The 22,666-nt window shown below is 35.3% G+C and overlaps 1 protein-coding gene across 3 annotated transcripts in view; it reads right to left on the reverse strand.

The window, feature by feature from the left end:
- LOC135195081 (glycine receptor subunit beta-type 4-like) overlaps positions 1–22,666 on the reverse strand; it is a 706,022-nt gene that overhangs the window by 267,528 nt on the left and 415,828 nt on the right. For all 3 annotated transcript variants that reach the window (XM_064221459.1, XM_064221460.1, XM_064221458.1), the window contains exon 4: positions 17,173–17,240. In XM_064221459.1, the coding sequence (XP_064077529.1) occupies positions 17,173–17,240 (68 nt within the window). The remainder of the gene's footprint in view (positions 1–17,172; positions 17,241–22,666) is intronic.

Consider the following 22,666-nt stretch of genomic DNA (forward strand, 5'->3'; position numbering starts at 1 on the left):
GAATAACTTGTATACTTATTATTTCCGGCCACAATAATGTTTGATGCACCATAGCCAGTGTTGTTGTCTGTAATTTTCATGGTTGCCTGAGAAGAGCCTTAACCTGCACTCAATTTCGGAACCCTTCACAACGGTGGAAAGAGTCCAACACACACTGGGCACATCCCGTCGAGCCATGACCAAAATCAACTGTCCTGTTCGGTATACTCAATTTTTCGTGCCTGACAAGGGGCGCAGTGTCCGGTTTTATTCCTGTAAGTGAATGTTACATGTCACTGTTGCATGGACGAATGTTTAGTACGTATTTCATCAATTCGAGAGCGATAAGTGCTGGATTGTATTGCTTTTAAAGAATCCAAAATGCATATTCCCCGAACTGGTCTGTCAAAATATGCCAACACCCACCGATATCTGTATTTATCTATGAATCGATAAAACCGCTCTTAAATACATCACTCAACACCTGTACTCTCTCTCTCTCTCTATATATATATATATATATAATATATATATATATTGTTCGTATGCATACATGTATGTGTGTGTTGTATATATACATATATATATATATATATATATTATATTAAATGTATATTATGTGTTTTTGCGTGTGCCTAATGTATACATATATATAGTATAATATATATAATATAAAACACCTATATATATGTATACATATGCACACGCAACACATAATATACTTAATAATATATATATATATATAGATAAGCCATTCTAGAGGGCTTATAACAACTCCCTAGAATATCGAACATCTTACAGACGCCATGAGGTCGTTAACGGTCATCTCTCTCAGATGAAGAAAGCGTCACCTCCCCAACATTCCCCAAAATAAAAAAGTCCGTTGGGCATGGGAGTCCCTTATAGGGGCACTCATTGGCCATAGACCTAAGGGACAGGGTGCCAGGACCCAATCATGGCCTAGAAGCAATATATCGGGGGTTTCTGGGGGGTATTGAGGAGAGAGGAACCAAGCCGTCTCCTTGAGGGTCAGGCAGTCAAGCGTCGGTCAAAGAGAAGGAAAGACTTTCCCCAACTTTCCCTCGTGCTCTGCCGGATTTCCGCTCGGTCTCAATCCCGCCGTACTATAGATATTAAGTTCATTTCACTCGGGGCCCTTGTGTAATCATTAGAATATAAGACCGTGTTAAATTAATCACTGAGCGTTTGATTCTGCATGACCCACAGTAACTTAAGAATCCCACGCGAACCAGGTCGGGGTCTAATTTTTGGGTGTCGGTGTGTGGGGTTTCCGTGCGAAGCGCTAATTACAGTAAATATAGCGACTGTGGTCTTTCGAGGCGCGGGATTCGGTGACAAATGTTTTCAGTGTCTTTATGATCGGAAAATACACGACGGAGCGGTCACATGAAACAACACAAAAGGGCCGACGTTGAAGTGATACGTTAAGCAAATTCGAGCTTGCCTCACGTAACTAAATGTCTAAGTAACGAGCGGTAGATAGCGAAGAAAGTCGGCGGTGCGATATTGCAATACCGAGCGTGAGAAATCGTGAAACGGGCAAATACCGCACACACGAGCTGTGCATAAAACGGCCAACAGACTAGAAAAAAAACTGTATGCAGTGATAAGCGGGAGGGAAAGACAGAAAGGACGAGGTCGTATAATTGGAGTGAAGATTTGCACTCCCAAATAAAGACCAGCCAGACGCTGGTTATGATAGCAAGTGAAGGAGGTGATCGTAGCACAGTGATCACAGTGCCTTCGCAGAACATCGGCGATGCTAAGAAACGGAGCAAAGATTGCGACAGCAATGAGCGCCAAAGCAAAAGTCCCTTTCCGCCAAAGGGAAAGAAGAGTGCCTGGAGTTTCAGCTGTGTGCGCCCCAAGAGAACAGGGGAAAACAACCCTGTTTGGGCACGGAGGGATACCAGTTCTCCCACCCCCCCTAAGAAAGTAGCAGAGTGAGACTGTCGAGTAGGGGACTCCCCCTACAGGACAGCACACCCCCTCAAGAGCGGGAATGGGTCGGAGGAGATGGGCACTTTCCTCCTTCCCCTAGTCTAGACGTTGAGGAGACGTATTCACCTTCAGGATGGATGGGGGAGTGTGAGCTGTAAGCTTCGCTCTGGCATAGACCAAGCTGTTGGAAGGTTAGAATGATCGTAGAATAAGAAAAGCTGACAGCCGTCGGATGGCGGATGACGACAAGGCAAGGGAGTGTAGCAAGACACTCCTCCCTCCCCTCAAGAGGAAGGGGACGGCGACGTGGAGAGAGGAAGGAGGGCAGCTGGGATCCTTCCTTGTCACAAAGGGACCCACGAGGAGAGTAATTACTGACCAGCGTGAATATTTGTCAGTTGGGGGGTCTTTGTGAAGAATTTACAGTATGGGGTAGAAAATGTGGGCAAACCCGCAATGAAACAAGTTTCTTTGGTTTTGTTTATTCACTGTAGTTTTTTTAAAGTTTTTTTTTGAAATATTTATATTAGCAACAAAGGCTTTGTGATTAGTTTATTGTCTGTTTATGTGTTATTAGAATATGGTCCTTTTGATTTGAATTTTTAAGTTTATTCAAGTAATTTGTCTGAGAAGTTTTGTTTTTATCAGGATAACGTAAAAAAAATCAAACTAGTGATTTGTCAATTTCTTTTTCTTAATCAGATTTGTGGTAATGAACCCTTTTGTGATTTATCTGTGATTTGCAAGTTTGAGTAATTGAATACGAATTGTTCTTTATTAGAGTCAATGAGTGTAACCAGTTTAACTGATATGATTTGCTTAATGTTGTTGGAAATTGTTAATGTTTTTTTTATTTTTTTTATTTTTTGTTGTTCATTTTTGTTGTCGTTTTTTCAAAGTTCTCCACCTTGAGGGGTAGGAGACCAAAAACCCGGCCCCCCCCCCCTAAAAAAAACCCGCCCCCCCCCCCCTTAGCCTCTCCTCAATAGCCAAAGTGGTTGTCAGAGAACGCCACCAATAGTGTTTAATGTTAAATTTATTGTTATTAGTAGTAGTTACCTGGGTGTTGACCTCTTTAGATTCTCGTAGTTAAAACCAGATTGTTATTCTTTTCAAGTACTAATGATACGAGTCCATTTAGATCACTGGTCAATGCCCCCGGGCGTTAGGTAAAGAGAAACAAAAAAAAATAATAAAAAAAAAAAAAAAAATGGAAAAATAAATGATAAATGAGTAAACAAATAAAAATAAACTAAAATTAAAATAAAATACCGATAATTTTAGGTTAAGTATAATACAGAAGCTAATGCCATTACCCAAGGATAATGCCATATCCATGCCCTCGATCGAAGTGCTTTTACTTAAAGTAAAGGAGGAAGTAAGTTTTCGCACATTGGATCTCAAGTCAGGCTTGCCTTGTTGATGAAGTAAGAGAAAACGGCTATATAGTAAATAATCGGCTATATGAATATTAATTTTTCTTCCCTTTGAATTTACAAAGTTTTACAAGCTCATTTTTCACGAGTAATGATACGCTTTTTAGCCTCTATAATTAGCATTTGGGAGTTTTTTGGGGGGGGATATTTAGATGATATCCATTGTAGTTGGTGCTACTGTAGAGGAGCATAAAGGCAACCTGATACAAGTTTTGGAAGCATTAAGCGTCATGGTAAGAAAAATAAAATTAAGAAAAATGTTAAGGGTTTTTTTTTTTTTTCCAGGCCGAAGTAGAATTTTTGGGGGCACCTAGTAACTTCTGAAGGCCTTAAGCCTTGTGCCGATAAGTTTGGTAGCAATTAAAGAATTTCCACGACCAAACATGCGAAGGATGTAGCCAGCTTCCCTCGGACTCGCGGGTTACTGTCGGAAGTTCATTAGAAATTTTGGACAGAAAGCGAGACTGTTAGATGCATTTAAGGAAGCAACTGATTTTCCAATGGAGTGAGAAGGGGAGAAGCATTTCAGAAATTAAAGATGCCCAACGAGCGACGAACTCTTGCTTATCCGAGGTTCGATCGCCCTTTTTTTAGTGACCACAGTCGCAAGTGATATTGCGATAGGAGGAGTAATCTCCCAGATTGACGATGAAGGTAATGAAAGACCAGTTTGTTTTGCATCACGAGCATTAAAAAGGGGCAGAGAATAATTATAGTACCTTCGATCGAGAGGCTTTAGCGGTCTTATGGTTGCTGGAGAGACACCGTTATTTTTTGCTGGGACACAAAATAAAGATTTTCACAGATCATCAACCATTAACATGTCTGTTGAGAAGAGCGAGATTGCAAATCGCCAAGCTCGATGGATCGAGCGAATTTTAGAGTTTGACATCGTAAAAATTGAATATGTCCCAGGGTAAGGTAATAGGATGGCGGATGCTCTCTCCAGGAACATCATAAGAGTAACAACTCGTGCTACAGGGCGCAGGGAGGAACGACAAAAGAAACCTCGTGACGTTGGTGGCACAGGCACTGCAGGCATAGTGCCAGCAACGTCGCGACGGTACCGAACAATGACAGTCAATCAAACGTAAGCGCGAACGCGCAGAAAGCGGGAAATTCGCAAGCACTCTCAGATGAATGGGAGTGCCCGAGGCGGTAGCTGGTTAAATGCAGTGGAACTCCGTCCGGGGGATTCCAGAATAAATGCCCGGAGAATGAAAGTGTGGTTGATTTTTGTGGTTGGAGTGTGCGAGAATTGGTTGAAAGTCAGGTGTCTAAAGCTTGGATTAGTCAGATTAAGGCTTGTGTGGATGGTGAGAGTAACGAGTTCCCGAATTTTGTGCATTTATCAAAAAACGTGTTTTCATTGTGAAAGACGTCATGTTAAGTAAATAGGAAAAGGGCCGCTAATATCCGAGCCCAAGTCGTTCTTCCTCGAGCCTTAGTAGAGACAGATATACACATAGATCATGTTAGCACTTAAGCTGGACATGTAGCATAGAAAGATCTTTAGAAGAGCCCGTGAACATTTCTTTTGGGGATGGCTTGCTTTGAGACATAACTAGATTTGTAAGTAACTATCGTGTGTTTAATACGATGGAAAAGCAACCTGTTAAGTATTTTTTTTATTGAAAGAGCCATCCATTTTATTATGTAAATCCTTACGCCAGGCATACTGGCATAGAAAAGTCCCTTATTAGGGCACTCGAAGTGGTACTTGTTAAATTCTATCGTGAGCATTAAATGTGTGAGACCACTCCTGCGGCGCCAGGGTAATACAAGTATATTGTGTTCGTGGGTGCGTATACACGCTCCCACCCATGGATAGGATGGTGGATAAAACCATGCCTGTTGGGATCACATCATGTGAAAGAAATTAATCGAAATACTGGCTTATTCCACTTAAATGTACTAGAAGCACAAAGCGAGAAACACCTGTCGCACACAGTATACGTCAAGACGTTTGGTGTACCACACCAACCAACCAGTATCCTGTACCCGAAGTTGGCCGGGTACCTGGGAGCCGAGCCAGAGAAAAACACCAGGGCGCAAGTGGGCGCCCGGCCGAGAGCAAGACCGAGCTCCCGAGCCTATGTCATAAGTAAATGCTATTTCAAAGTAAATGAAAGGGGTCAGTGAACAGAGTTTGTAAATGCCAACCCACGTCTTTGCCTAGGATCCAGAATCATACCAGTGTTATTTTTTTTTTTAAATCTTATTTCTTGATATCTCGATCAGATTGTAATGTGTAACGAATTTATGTTGTTTGATATAACTTGTCCAAATTATTTTCAGAACAAATGTTATTACCTGTGGATCATTTTCTTATGTGATTTTGTTTTGATGTGGTTGTGTTGCTTATGTACGTTATTTTATTATTTTGATTTATTGTGTTATTGTTTAAATTTGTTGCAACCCCGATTCCATCCATATTTTGATCTTTCATAAATTACACTAATGCTTGTAAAGTTTTTTTTGATTTTCACAGATGATGAAATTTTTGTTTGTTTGTGCTTGAATTTCCATATTTATTTTATGGTTCTTTAGTCATTTTTTTTTATTTTTTTTTTATGTGATAGTAGTAAATGTACATTGACGTTCCAGGAGGATTCTTTTATTTTCGTGAAAATTCACCATTGCATTATTTTGTTCTGTGTATGTTTAAATTATGTTTTGTTATTTTGAAGAAATTTAATAGATTAACGTGATACAATGTCATTAAAATGGATGCCATGTGTCGTGATTGCCAAGGGCAGTGGCTGAATGTGTGGAATTTTCTGTCTTTTTGTTTTCACCATTTTGTTTTGATTATGAACCTGAACTTATTGAATGATTTCTTTTTTTTGGTTTTGATCTGTTTCCAGGCAAGAGTGATTGTTATTAGTTAATTTTTTTTTTTTTAAAAGATCTTTATGATGTTGTAAGACGTGTTCAATTTACTTGTAACCTTTGGTTTGTACACACGTCAAATGGCCACTTTAAGATAGTTAATTTGAATTTAGATAAATCAGTACCTTGAGAAAAAAGAGACTCGAGATGGGACAAGGCAGAGACTATAGCTTTGCGAGGACGCAAAGGAGTTTGGGGAGGGAGTGATAAGCCATTCTAGAGGGCTTATAAACAACTTCCCTAGAATATCGGAACATCTTACAAGACGCCATGAGGTCGTTAACGGTCATTCTCTCTCAGATGAAGAAAGCGTCACCAACCCCCAACATCCCCCAAAAAGTCGTTGGGCATGGGCGTCCCCTTCCCTTATAGGGGCACTTCATTGGCCAATAGACCTAAGGACAGGTGCCAGACCCAATCATGGCCTAGAAGCAATATATCGGGGTTTCTGGGGGGTATTGAGGAGAGAGGAAAACAAACCAAGCCGTCTCCTTGAGGGTCAGGCAGTCAAGCGTCGGTCAAGAGAGGGAAAGACGCACTTTCCCCTCGTGCCCTCTGCCGGTTTCCGCTCGGTCTCAATCCCGCCGGTACTATAGATATTTAAGTTCATTTCACTCGGCCCTTGTGTAAATTCATTAGAATATAAGACCGGTGTTAAATTAATCACTGAGCGTTGATTTTCTGGCATGACCCACAGTAACTTAAGAATCCCACGCGACCCAGGTCGGGGTCATATATATATATATATATATATATATATATATATATATATATGTATATATACACACACACAACATGTATATGCATACGAACAATATATATATATATATATATATATATATATATATATATATATATAGAGTACAGGTGTTTGAGTGATGTAATTTTAAGAGCGGTTTATCGATTCATAGATAAATACAGATATCGGTGGGGTGTTGGCATATTTTGACAGACCAGTTCGGGGAATATGCAATTTTTGGATATATATATATTATATATATATATATATAATATATATATATTATATATGTATGTATGTATGTATGTATGTATGTATGTGTGTGTGTGCGCGTGCGTGCGTGTGTGTAAAATTATCAATTCGTTTTCAAGAAACTCGGCCAAATCTTTATAAAAGTAGGTGGAAGTAAAATATTTATTGTAACGCTTACCTTTATACACCCTCAAAAATGATCTCCATGGTTTCCCTAGAGAAAAAAGATATATAAACGGTATTTAGAAATATGAAATATTTACTTAATGATAAGAATCATGTTTTTAGTTTAGGAAGTGTTATAAGCAACTTGCACGCACTATACGTGTACTCAGTAATAAGCCATTTGAATATTACTCTCTGTGATGTGTTAGTCTAGATAAGAAAGTCTTCAAGGTGAATGTTTTTCTTTTATGATGTCCGCCATTTGAAAGCTCCCTGGAGTTCATTACATCAATGGCTGTTGCCAGGCAATAAGTGCTCAAGGTTATTGGAGGAAATTTGAGGAGAGAGAGAGATTGACGAAGAGAGACGAGAGAGAGAGAGGAGAGAGAGAGAGAGAGAGAAGATATCGTTTTAACTTTTCTTACATGGTATATTATGTATATATACTATATATAGTATAGTTATTATATGAGGATATATATATATATATATATATATATATTTATTATATGTATATATATACTATATATATATATACATATAATACATATATATATACATCATATTAATAATATTATATATATATATATATATATATATATATATATATATATATATATATATATATATATATATATATACATACATATATTATATATTCTATATTATATTATACATATATATGTATATCCTATATATATATATATATCAGTATATATATATATATATCCTATATATATATATATATATAATATATAATGTATATGTATTTGAAAAAGTAAGCGAACATATCTGAGTGGGAATAAAAAAAGATCTCACATTGTTACAAGAATTACAACGTAACTTACGTCGCAAAGTGTCGCATTCGTGTCAGTACAAAAAGCATTTTCTAAATTCGGGTACTGGTTCCACATTCAGGTCACCTTAAATGTCAAGCGGCTACCCGGAGATTGTTGGTCTTTTGCCGCCGAATGGGAAATATTTGACAAGGTCTCTCAGAATTTCCAAATACAAAATAGATATGGCCAAGTAGTGCGACGTCGTCCTCAGCATATTTCACTTGAATACCTTATTTGGTCGTTTTTTTTTCAGGTAATGATTTCAACTTTTGTGTTGAAGCACGCAGCTGAGTTTTGTATCATTCACTGATTGAATGAATCTGCAGTTAGGTTTGAGTTGAATAAAATCTACAGTTAAGTTCGAGTTGAATAAACTCAAAAACTTAGGTTCGAGTGGAAGAAATTCTACAGTTAGGTTCGGGTTGAATAAATTCACCAGTTAAGTTCTAGTTCAATAAATTCAACAGTTAGTTTCAAATTTAATAAATTCCACAGTTAGGTTCGAGTTCAGTAAATAAAACTGTTAGGTTCGCATTGAATAAATTCTACAGTTAGATTCGAGTTGTTGCTGTCGTATAAATCCTATCCTTACTAAAATGTCGTTCATAGTATGTGTGAACCCTGTATGTGTTTCAGTATTTTATTCGTGTAAAATATATGGCTAACACTGTGTAGTTCGTAGTCTTTATATGCTTAATAATTAGGTTTTAATTATTATTATTGTTATTATATTATGCACTTGTATTTAGCTTGCTTTTTTGTCTGATTGCCTGTTAGTCTGGGTCAAATCTTGTAATTCAATTTTCGACCTGTTCCTTTCGTCTTATGGACTTGAAATTTTGCCTTGTTGCTCAATCCTAGTGACAATACAACCATACATGATCAGTAGTGACCTCTATTAACCCTACAGTGACCTCTCCTAGTATCTCAGGATTTGTATGAAGTGAATATCTATCTCTTCAGATTTTTCTTTCATACCTTCTTGACTCCATAGAATAAGTGTTCAACACTACGGGGTTTTCAAACCTTATTTGGCTCGACAGGATATTATAGACGTCACGTGGTTCTTAAACTTTTTATTACCATGCCCCCTCTAAGAGTATGTCTTCCCTCTACGGTCCCCTTGCATCTATAAGTAAAATTCCCTTCCAGATTTAAAGTAAGAGAGAGAGAGAGAGAGAGAGAGAGAGAGAGAGAGAGAGAGAGAGAGAGAGAGAGAGAGAAGGGGTTTGGAGGGATAGTGAGTGAGGGAGGTAAGTAATTACAAAACATGGTAAGGCCAAAGAGTCGAACTAGAGTAGTAGACTATAGGAAACTAACGTTATAAAACGATACTTTTGCATTTTTGCATAAACTTCTGAATATGAGTTCATCACTCTTGTCAAAAGAAAACAAATATGATTCGAGAACTTTTCATTTGCCCTGAGGCTCGGCGCCCCCCCCCTCTGGATATTGATGAAGTATCACTGTTAAAGAATATCACATTCAGTTTCGTTAGCTACAATCATACATAAATCGTTTACAGTTTCTGTCAAGACTGAAAGTATATAATGAAAAAATAATTTTATTTTTAAAACATGCTTTTATTAAAATGCTCTGAAAAAAAAAATTGTGACACACGAGGATATTCTTGCAATTAATCAGGTCTACAAAAATGGAAGGAAATGCTGCTAGAAATGAAAATATTTTTTATTCTTATAGCATTTCCTCCAATGTTTGACGATCACGCTTTCATTTTTCTAGACGTGATTAATTGCAAGAAAATCATCGTGTCTCAAAAAATAATTGTTTACTTTTTACTGCATTTTATGAAAAGCGCGTATAAAAAATTATTGTTAATTTTTTATTGTTTTGTATGTATAAATCCTACGGAAAGGAGGTACTTAGGCTTTGGTCGTTGTGCTCCGTAAATAGTCTATTGAAATGCTTGAGCCATTTACTGTTAGCGTTAAAATTATGTCCAAATCCTCCTGTGAACCAAGAATATGCTGCAGTTCAATTCCGTATTTGCATGTTTTTAATTGTTCATTATACAGAAGATGCTATTTTTTAAATTTAAATTACACACACAACTATTTATTATGAGATTTAAACTAGCACGTGACCCTTATGGTCAAGTTGAGTCGTTCACTGTCCAAATGAATTCAATTTGGGTCAGTCTCCTTTACGTTTACTTTTTCAGTGAGTATAAATTGCCTACAGGTAGCGTTGAGATATTCTCTGTCACTATAAGCCCAATGATTCGTTTGCTGTTCATCCTACTCTGAATTTAGGTGTAATTTGTGTGCTGTTAGGTTTGAGTCGTTCAGTGACCGTGGGAGGGAAGTCTCCAGTTATGCTCTCCAGCCTTTTCCTTTTCGTTTGAAACTTTCTTATTCAGTATAAAGTACAGTCATATTTTACTCATTTGCCGTGTGTATGAAGTTGTGATGTATAATTAGCTTAGTATAATTCATTTACTTAAAATATTATATGTAGTTGAATCTCGTCATTTGTTCAAGCCAATTACTCGTTAAAAATCATCCGCTGTTTACAAAATCCGTGTAAAATATACTTTTGTTAATATAGATAATGGAAGACTTCAACCAAAGAATGGACTTGGGTGACAGATGTTGATACCACCAAACTATCTATACTCTGTTTTTTTCTATCTGTCCATCCGCCTGTGGCGATTTCGCATGGTAACACTGCGTCCCGGGCTTTAAATAGTTATGTGTAAGTTTTAGGTAAATAAAAGGATACCTGGGTGTACATTTCCAACTGATTAGTGTTTTAGTAATTTACTGTATGCGAATTACACCGTTAATATTCGAAATAGGATATTATTTAAAGCCCGGAACGCAGTGTTACCATGCGCAAACACCACAGGCGGATGGACAGATGGAAAAAAAAAGAGTATAGAACATCATATGAAAAGCAAATGATTCAACCTTGACAGTATACATCACACGAGCGCAAATGGCTTTAACTCCTACTACCACAAAAGGAATAAACTTGTGCTTGACAAGCAAAGCCTTCCTTTAATGGTCAATAACCAAACGTAGTTCCCAAGTTATGGTGTTCCTTTTAGAAAAAGTTTGATTTTCCTGCCTATTGTTCAAAACGAGTTCAAGTATACTTAGTGACTGAAGGTTAGTTTTGATTTTAAGCATTTATATGTATATTGTCGTGTTACTGTATAGCTTAATGGGACATTTATTCGTTGATGAATTTTTATGTAAGTAATTATAGTCCTAGGATGTAATTGGGTGTTTATTCGTAAGTAAACTCACTTGTAAATAAATACACATTATATTGACTCATTGACCTGCTATTTGTTCTCAAAAGCATTCAGTTTTCGCAATAATTGCACTGGTACTTACGCGAGAATTTATTTGTAGGGGAATTCAAATATAAACAGTCATCGCTCTGGAATTTAAACCGGAAATTTGCTTGTTTTGAATTTGTATGTACATATTCATTGTAATGGTTTATTGATGTTACTGATGTGATTTTGAATACATAGACTGGCTATTTTACTGAGACGTTTCTGTCCTGCTCGTATCGATCCTTCATCCTATTTTCATGGCGCTCCCAAAATTTTATACTAATGATTTACATTATAATCATATAACTCACAATTGAGATCGTCTAGAATCGACTAGCAGACATTTAGAGTAATCCTGGATTCCCAGAACATTCCCATAACTTGTTTTATTTTCTATCTCAACATCGCTGTCACAATAGTGCTGTATATGAGCATCTGAGGTAATCCTGCAGTTTTAGGGCCCAAAGTCACCGTTCCCTTAAATTTTCTTTCCTATTTTCAATTTCTTTCGAAAAAAAAAAGCAGTTTATCAGGTTACAGAAGCAGAGATTTACGATTTTCTGAAAATTTCATTGGTCCGTATCACTTGAGACATTTTTTTTATTTACATTCCCTCTTTATTCCCTTTGTTTTGTTTTTAATATCTGCTTCTATAAGTAGATAAACTGCTTTTTTTCGTTGTCGTCTATGATTCGGTTAATATTTGGTAAACCTGTGGGGTGATCTTGACTTTACGTATTGCGGTGAATTTAGACCCCTAAACTGTAGGATTACCTCGCCTGGCGCTATCATTTGAAAGGACACCCCATGAAGTTGACAGCAGCGTTGTATTTTTTGATATTTTCTGAAGAATACCCTTTGTAGATATAACTATAAAAAAAACTTCATTATTTTATGTCGTAGCAATAACTTGAATACGTATCTTCATCTTCGCAGGCATGTGAATGATAGAAATAAAAAAAAAAAGAGATGGGATGTAGTTCATTATGTAATGAATTATATACTGATGAAGTATGAATCCCGTGAACAGACTTGAGTATTCTAAAAATGGACATTTCTCAAGGAATTTTTATTTCAGGTCCTCTGTTTTGTAATGGGATCAGTGAAAGTTTCTTTCCTTTTAAGCACTAAGCTTTGGAGTGTTTTCCCTGCTCCTGTGTTCCTTAAAAGATATGTCAATTCTTGTTCAATCCGGGTATTGTCTATAAGATGTCATTGTTTAGCCTGTCCAGTCGCTTATGAGAAGGCGTGGTTACAAAGAAAGTAAGGAAATGCTTATTTTTATTTCTATTTTATTTATAAAATTTATTTATGTATTTATTTATATTTAGTTGAAATTTGTTAACTTCCATCTGAGGAACTAGGATTAAGCTATTTTGGTATTGTCTGATCCTGAATATATCAAGTAGTTCGGTTTCGCCGAGATGAAACTACTACGTCGACTTTCTCCGAAATGAAACTATGTCGACTTGATAAGTTGACATTTATTTTTTGGAAGATACTTGTTTGATCTTTCCCTTCCCTTGCTCTCCTGTTTTAAATAAGATCTCTCTCTCTCTCTCTCTCTCTCTCTCTCTCTCTCTCTCTCTCTCTTCTCTCTCTCTCTCAGTAAAATGTGAATGAAAGTTCATTTGGCCAGGGGCAGACTCGCGTCACCTATACCGAATTCTTTTATTGTGAAATCGTATGATATCGACATCAGTATACGAAACAAACAGTAGCTTCTTGGACGACTAGACATCCTTATTTATATTGATATAACTCCGAAACAGACTGGAAACACCGCGGAATGAAGTTTATTCCAGTGCATTTTTTAACGAAGTCCAAGAAAATTTTGAAAAAATGACCAACACTAAAACCGTATAACAACTTACAAAGGTCCCTTCCTAAACGATATTTACTTGGTATTGTGAGTGATTCGCAAAATTGAAAGTGTGTAACGTGAACTCCTCTTTTTTTTTTTTTTCCCCCATGCATAGTTTACCATTTTGAACGAATCTTTGCACCGAGATGCCAATTTTAGTAGCAAAATTGAAGTTGCCTGAAGAAATATGCAACGTTGCAACGCAACTTCAGTAAATTAAATGCTGATATTGGTTTATTTTAGGCGTCGTTTATGGAATTAAGAGTTAGTTTATCGCTCAGAATATTGATGAACAGATTCTTTTCTTCTTTTTGAAGTGAATGCAGTGACCTAGCTAATTTAATTCTTCATAATGATGATTGTCTTGCCACTTACCTGTAAATATTCTTCCTAACGACTATTTCAGGTCGTACAAGACTTAGGTATAAAATTCCTTTCGCTTGAAGTTTCGTTCTTTGATTTTAAATCTTATTTCCTCTTTTAAATCTTTTACCACATTTCACTTCAAGAGAACCTATGCTGGATCACTGTTCCTAAATTTTTAAAAGATTCGATATCATTAATCTTTTTTCCGTGCTGTGTTCTTTCACCCTCGCTTCTTTTTGAATGTTTATTTATTTATTTATTATTTTCAGACGTTTCTTTAGGGATAAACTTTAGATTTGAGCTTCAGGAAAAATTTTGTAATAATTGGGAGAGGAAATAAACTACTCCTAATATTTTAGAATGAGAAATGAAGTTCCATAAGGAGTGACACATTGAGTTATGTGAAGGAATGAAAACTTTCTAAGTTTTAAGTAATTATACGAAATATTAACCATTTCCCTAATATTTTAGGAGAAAATGTTAAATATTTCTTTTATATTTTATGAAAAATATTGACTATACCTCTTTATATTTTAGGAAAAATATCAAATATTTTTCTCATACTTTAGGAAAGAATAGTAACTATTATTCTTGTATTTTATGGAAAACTGAAAAAATTCGTTATAGGTACGGGTGAAAAATTGACTATTCTTTAATAGGTAAAGGTGAAATTTTAATGATTTATTATTCACGCTGGAATGAAGATCAACTCCGAAATATTTGAGACTAAACCTTGAAGAATTTCTAATTTTGGTCGAAAAATTCCCAACCCCTAGTATCTTAGAGCAAATGTTTAACAAATCCGTTATATATGGAAGTGAGAAATGAACTCATAAATATTAACATTTTAGAGTAGAGATTGAATGTGCGAAATATTGTTGTCAGAATTATAATAAACAATATTGTAATGAACATTGAACAGTTCGTACTATAAAGTATTAACAGCGTCGTATTAGTTGAGAACGGAAAATCCACAAATGTTTGCTATTTGACACTGAAAATATTAGCAACTCTAAAAATATTGAGAACGAAAAATCCACAAATGTTTGCTATTTGACACTGAAAATATTAGCAACTCTAAAAATATTGAGAACGAAAAATCCACAAATGTTTGCTATTTGACACTGAAAATATTAGCAACTCTAAAAATATTGAGAACGAAAAATTATGGGCGCCCTAAAATTCGATTGTTGAAAAATTGCAGGAGAATGAAGAAAACTTACGAACTATAAATTATTGATTTGGAAATGATAATCGTAGAGAAGAGGGAGTAGGAGGAAATTTGCTGAATTTAATGCTCTTGATCCCGAACACTAACTGAATGCTTCTTTCTGGACCTATTCGGTATTTTCGTCGTGCAAAAGTCCATTTTATACTACAGCCATGAAAACTGTCGAAAGTCCTTAGGTTAAATCTTGGAACGTTTCTCTAATTAAGTGTTGGTGATGTTTTTGAAAGAATGGCGGGAAAATATCTTTGCCAAAGTTGATCTTCATTCCAGCGTGAATAAGAAATCATTAAAATTTCACCTTTACCTATTAAAGAATGGTCAATTTTTCACTCGTGCCTATAACGAAATTTTTCAGTTTTCTCTAAAATACAAGAAATCAATTGTTTTGGAACCAAGAAAGAAGCCTGCAGAGAGTACATCATACATGTGATTAATATATAATATTCCGCAGATGAGACATTTTTCAAGATGGAAAAGTTTTTTATTTGCCTGAGGCCTTGAATGTCCTGTTTTTAAGGCACGTATGGTCTTTCATGCAGATTTTTTTTTTAATTTATACAAAGTTGGAGAAAACGAATGACATCACCCAATCATTCAATCTCTCGCTTCCTTTGGGAATTATTATTTAAATATTTTGTACACTTTGAAATTGTTATCATCATTAGACTTAATCTTTTCCCCTTTGGCCATGTGCTGCTTTATACTAGAGACTTGCCTTCATTGAAATGTAAGAAATTCTAAAATGCCCTTAGAAGTTGGATATTGGCTAAGCGTTCATCAGTTTCATTTATGATGCTATTATTGCTATTTTTCGGTTTCTGCTATATATATAAATATATATATATATATATATATATATATACACGTTATATATAAGATAGATATACATGTGTGTGTATATATATATATATATATATATATATATATATATATATATATATCAATTATATATATGCATGTATGTGTTTATATATTTTATATATATACACACACACACACACACACACACACACACACACACATATATATATATATATATATATATATATATATATATATATATATGTACACGTAATTAGCCACATGAAAGGTGAAAAATAAAAGACCAGGTACCAAGCGCTTTCGTGTATTGCTTGCATACACTTCTTCGGGATACAAAGTAAAATAAATAAATAGAAACATAAAACAAGAAAATTTCACAGAACAAAGATTAAAGCCATTAACAAGCAAATTATCGTTACAAATTGGCACTACCAAACAAGTAAGAAAACTTTAAAAGTGCATAAGAACTGAAACGGCAGTTAGTATAACAGGCTGTTGCTAAAAGGTGACATTGTATTTCCCTACAATTTTATAAACAAGGTAACTATCTAATTTAAAAAGACCTGAACTCAGATTCATAAGTTGATCGTTATAATGCTAAATAAAGGCAGATTCAATTATGTTTTTTTTTTTTACAATATGATTACAAAATATTACCTAAGATGCATTTTTCCAGTCTATACTTTGGTTAAAATCATTCATGAATACAAATAAAACACTTGTCGATTGACCTATTCTAACTGCGTAACTGTGTTGTTTTAGACGGTAATCTAGTTCTTTACCAGTTTGACCAAGGTATTTGTAATTACAGCCAACACAAGAAATCGTGTAAATACAGCCACTAGTTTGTTTTGGGGAATTACGCACAATGATATTTTGAAGTGTTCCTGAATTTTTGTATACCACATTTATCTTGAAAGTTTTCAGTAATTTCAGATCAAAAGAAAGATTTACATTATATGGCTTTGATCTTTGTTCTGTGAAATTTTCTTGTTTTATGTTTCTATTTATTTATTTTACTTTGTACCCCGAAGAAGTGTACGCAAGCAATACACAAAAGCGCTTGGTACCTGGTCTTTAGTTTTTCACCTTTCATGTGGCTACTTACGTACTACATATTTGTCACGTGCTGTCTGGTGACTTATTGCTGATATATATTATATATATCATATATATATATATATATATATATATATATATATATATATAATTAATATATATATAAAAGGAAATCTTGTATAATTATCACAATATTATTTTTATACTACCTGCCTGTCATCAGCCCTCTTCATGCTAAACTGCTAAAGAGTATACTTACCATCGAATTTGGATCAATCGAGCCGAAACTCCTTATGTATAACTCGCAGTTGACTGTCGTTGCATTATCTGTGGAGAGAAAAAGTACCTAGTTTGATTAACCCTTTTTTCATCTGAAACCTTCATTGGGTTAGAAATGCACACAAGTCCAAATTCCCTAAATATACAGGAAAAAAAAAATTCACTTAGAGTCCATAATGATCAAGACTGGAAAATTCCAGTTCCACCACAGATCCATTCGCTACACGAAAGCGGTCGTGAAATACAGATTACATTGTTACCTCCTCAAAGTGCAAAATGCTCGATTAAAATGCCCATTTCATGAATTCACAGACGAGCGCTCAAATACATTCACTCGTCTGTGTAAGCATTCCTAATGAGGTATTATCTTTCATTTCAATTGCAAACGTGTAATTCCTTTACCGCCAGCACGCGGTATTTGGTTTTCAAATAACGCAGCCAAAATGAAGTTTCCTGTTAATCATGAGTTATTGCATAATAAATTAGCTGTGATGGAATATACGATGCATTTCATCCATTTTAATATTCATTGAGATAATTAGGATTGCCTTTGTTCTTCTTTGCTGATATGTGGATATGTGACTGAGTATGCAGGTATGCAAGAGCTGGTGTAGGTACATACAAAAATTGATAACATATTTTAGTATATATAGATATATATATATATATATATATAATATATGATATATATATATATGCATGCATGCAATAAGGAGAAGTTATGCTTGAGGCATATCTCATCATTTCACGGATGAAGCTAAAGCAAATTGGAAGATATCTTCTGTTGTTGATATGGGGCTCATAATATGCCATGAATATGATGAAGCCGACTGAGTTTGATAAGAAAGGTGTGAGAGTAGCTCTCCGGGAGAGGTTGCTTGAAGAGGAGACTTGAATTAAAAGCACGTCAGTCGTAAGAAGAAATGATTATAGCTATCAATATTCAAGGATGAATTCGCTCGAGATGCGGGACTGCTTCCTATTCTTCAAAGGGCAGTTGCATGAAGGAAAGCAGAACCGTTTAGCTGTATACAAGCTGATTCTTAGAAGCAAGAGGTGAAAGGAAACATGCAACAGTAAAATTGAAAATGAAAAGGTGATCTGGATGGGGATAAAAATAAAAAGGAAGAATAGTGAACGACCGCATTTTTAGAATAAGAGATACTAACTGAGAAAGGTCGTGTCAAACGCAGTGATGAAAGTGCAATATCATAATAAACTTCCTCACAGAAAAGGATCGGAACAATTATGAAAAAATAGCTTAACAATTTAATGTGCCAGCCGATGTCTGCTCCAGAGTGTTGCAGTGAAAGGAATAAGATCTCTTTGGTATTCGACATTATGATGTCGTAACACCCTAAGCGAATATGAATTCTGTGGCTCTCAGACATGAGCAGCTTTAGCAATTCAAGCCCCTAACACCTCTCTCTCTCTCTCTCTCTCTCTCTCTCTCTCTCTCTCTCTCTCTCTCTCTCTGTTAAGATCAGGCTCTGTAACTTCAGCAGAATGTGGTTTGCTGGAGTACGGAAAAACATGTAGCCATCATTAACTCTAGAAGGTCAAATCGCAACGTCATAGCAGGATATGAATGCTGGAGCTCTGGAATCCAAGGAGCCATTCACTGTCTCTCTAAAGTCGAGCTCTATAACCTCAGCAGAATATGGACGCTGGACCTGAGAAATGAGAGACATGCACAGACTCTAGAAGCTCTATCTATAACACCTAAGCAATAATATGGATGATTGCGCACCGCAAAATGTGTGGTATAAGACGGTCAAGCTCTATAAGCACTGCAGAATATATGCTGGACCTCTTAAAGGTATTATCATTAAAATAGTTTACCCAGACCACTGATCTGACTGTCAACTCTCATAGGGCTGGCCTGGAGCTCTTAGGAAACCGATAGGCGGCAAGCATTTTCTGCTTTGGCACCCAAGCATTAAAGCTCAGAGACTCTCAGTATGCACCTAAATGCTGCGTGCAGCGTCTTTATTTAAGACTTTTTGTGTAAAGACCTACGTCTAACTGGAAACAAATGGTTAAATTTCAGTGCCATTTTAAGGCCGAATGATCACCTGTGAACGAAATCAAGTGGCTCTAGCCTTGAGCACCCGTGAATTTATTGACCTTCTAACGTAGTACATCGTGATTCGAAGCTATATCTTATTTCCTCATCTTTAAGGAAATGCAAAAGGTCCGGAAATTTTTTCTATTATTTTTGCTTATTATCAGTTGTTCTGGGAACTATTTCTTTATGGCTCTAAATGTATTCATTGTATGTTTTGTCATTCATTCTCATGTATTTCATATACAGACGTATAACAGTACTAAGGTATTATCGTGTAGGTATTTATACATGTGTCCTACAATCATAATTACTTTCCAGGCTTGATGTATACATGTATCATGATACATAACAAAATACCTTATGGAATTAGACAGAAGAAAACTACCCGAAACAAAAGAAACTCTTTAAAGGACTTGTAAATTCAAAAGAACAACAGAAAAGGAACAACACTTGAGTTCACAAGAAAGTAATCATCCTGCAAACCATCTCTTGAACCCATTTGTTGTAATGTTTTTTTTTCTCCCAGCAAAACAGAAAGCAACCCACACCAGCTGGTTCTCTTGGGTACCGCTTTTCTCTCTCTCTCTCTCTCTCTCTCTCTCTCTCTCTCTCTCTCTCTCTCTCTCTCTCTCTCTCTCTCCATAATAGTTTCACGAATTAGAAAATTTACATATTTGGACTGGGAGTAATTAACGTTTACCATGGTTAGACGGAAAAAGTTAGCTAAAACAATTTTACCATTAGCTAAAATAATTTTACAATTAACTGCCAGGCTAGAGAGAGAGAGAGAGAGAGAGAGAGAGAGAGAGAGAGAGAGAGAGAGAGAGAGAGAGAGAGATTGTTTTTAAGACAACTTCATCTGTTCCTCGATGTCTTTATTCAAGAATTTAGTGCCAGCATCAGGAATTAGCAGTGCTTTATCGTTTGTTATCAGCTCATAATATATACAACCATATTATTTAGAGTGGATCGATGTAAGTTTTTTTAGGGAACAAAGTTAGTTGACGACTTTTGCCTGCTGACTAAAGAACTGAAAATAGTAGACAATCAAAAGAACAAAAACGTATCTCTATTTCTTACAATAACTGCCTTAATAGCCAGTTGCGGGAAGTAATTAAGTGGTTTGGTAACAAGTTCCCAAAACTTCTTGCTTCCTCGCTAATTTTTATTATCATTACCGTCAAGTTTCTGGATAATTTGATGTGGGTTGCCCTCGCCATGAAAAAAAAAAAAAAAAAAAAAAAAAAGAAAAAAAAAAAGCGACCATATACTGAAAAATAGGAAAGTGGGTAACTACATGTAAAATAAAGATAAAAAACTGTGAGACGAGGTAACTACCACATAGAAGAAATTAAAACGTCGTTAGAACTTTTTGAAGAAAACAGAGAAGCGCCCATTCAATTTTCAGTGCTTAAACTTCGGGTGAGTTGACTAAATGGGCGTTAACTTTTCCAGCTTTTCTTACTTATTTTCGCTGGTGCAGAAAAATATGCTCAAGTAAAAGTTATGTGGAAAAAGTTGTGACCATTCGTGGTTTAGTGATACTATTACTACTAGCACTACGCTGATGTTGCTTTTAGTAATATGGATGATGATAAGAATAAAGAGGTTAATAAAAATGAAGTTAAAGATTGTAATTCAAGTTGAAGATTTTTCAAAACTGTCATCATGTTAGTAAATTGTTTTAGCTAACTTATAAACGTGCTGCATACTCTTCCAGGCCATGGTAGACATGTTTTAAAACCTAAGTAAGGCATTATTGACTAATAATACCAACGAAATTGACAGAAAATAAACTCAACCTTAGTTCTCTCTCTCTCTCTCTCTCTCTCTCTCTCCCTCTCTCTCTCTCTCTCTCTCTCTTATACAATTTTAACAGAGTTCCTGTTGTCATTATCAAGTTGTTATAGAAGGTCAATTCAGTATTGTCTAATAATATCAACGAAATTGACAGAAAATAAACCCAACCATAGTTCAGTCTTTCTCTCATCATACCACTGAAATGAAGACCATCAGTCTGGTTGTGTTTTGTTACTCGGATGACTCGAGAAATTGATATCTAGGGTACTGGTGAGACGTGGCTCGAAAAAAAAAAAAAAAAAAAAAAAAAAAAAAAACATGAGTGATACTCTGAATATATTTGTGCCTTTATACATCTTATTTGTCTACTAATTTCTCCCGAAGCCTTCCGTCTCATAACCTGGCATTGACTATCATAATTGCCTTTATGAAATTCTTTTTATAGCACTTGAAATTTGTGGTTTATAGCTCATACTTTACAAATTGATGGATTATGCAAATCGGAAGCGTATTTCCATTTAAATAATTATGCTCTGAAATTGATACCAAATATCTACTTTGAACTAAGTTGGATTTCAGCAAACTCCTGCAGCAGCCACACCTGAATGTAACGAAGGTTGACGATGTATGATTAATTAGGACTGAATATGATATTTACCATTGCTCTTTTTATTACCCTTACTATACTATTTTTCTCTTTATTCAACAACAACTTATTTAATTTGTAATGTGAACTATTTTCGTATACCATTAACATTTTGTCTACAGCATTGTTTAGAAAATATGAGTATTGGCATAACAAATAGGCTTTCCTTCGCAGAATTGCGGTGTTACCATACCATTTTCATGAAACAAAAGGGTAGAAGGTAAAGGAATATTTTGAGGCAACTTTACGTAGCGTTAGAGAATTCAACGCCTTGATATTTAATCGGTCACGATACGGTTGTGGAACGAAGAAAAAAAAAAAAAAAAAAAAACGTTTTTTTTTTTCGGAAAAAATCCGTGTTTTTTCGCGTTTTTTTTTTTTCGGAAAAAAAAATCCGTTTTTTCGCGAAAAAAAACCAGCCTGAAAAAAACAAGTCAAATTTATTTTTTTCAATTTTCTGCATTTTTTCACATTCTGTTGCTTCCTAAGTCACACACAATGTGTAACTGTGCTTATATTATCCATAATATACATATACAATTATTCCCTGTAATTTATTATGCATCCGGGTATTATTGAAATTTTTTAGATCATTACATATACTAGACCTTCTTGTTTGGCTAGGGGAATAAGATACCGTAGTGTCCGTACATAGCACATTCATTCAGGCTAATGTTATTCCGACAAAGATACTCTAAGCTTGGGTAACAAGGCAACATAGAAAGAAAAATCTGTGTGAAAATAGAAATTATGATATTAGAAAAATTGACCTCAGCCTTATGAGATTGAGTTTTGATTATCGTAAATTAGTGTTGTAATCATATTAACATTTCACATTTGATCATTAGTATATTCAGTTATCAAACATATTCTACTGCAATTTCTCAGTCATATCTTAAACCCATATTAGAAGCTAAATCTAAAGATTTTCAATGCATGAAGAGTTCAAGATAGGAAGAG

The sequence above is a fragment of the Macrobrachium nipponense genome, chromosome 15 (genome assembly GCF_015104395.2).
Source record: "Macrobrachium nipponense isolate FS-2020 chromosome 15, ASM1510439v2, whole genome shotgun sequence".
In the NCBI taxonomy this organism is placed as follows: domain Eukaryota; kingdom Metazoa; phylum Arthropoda; class Malacostraca; order Decapoda; family Palaemonidae; genus Macrobrachium; species Macrobrachium nipponense.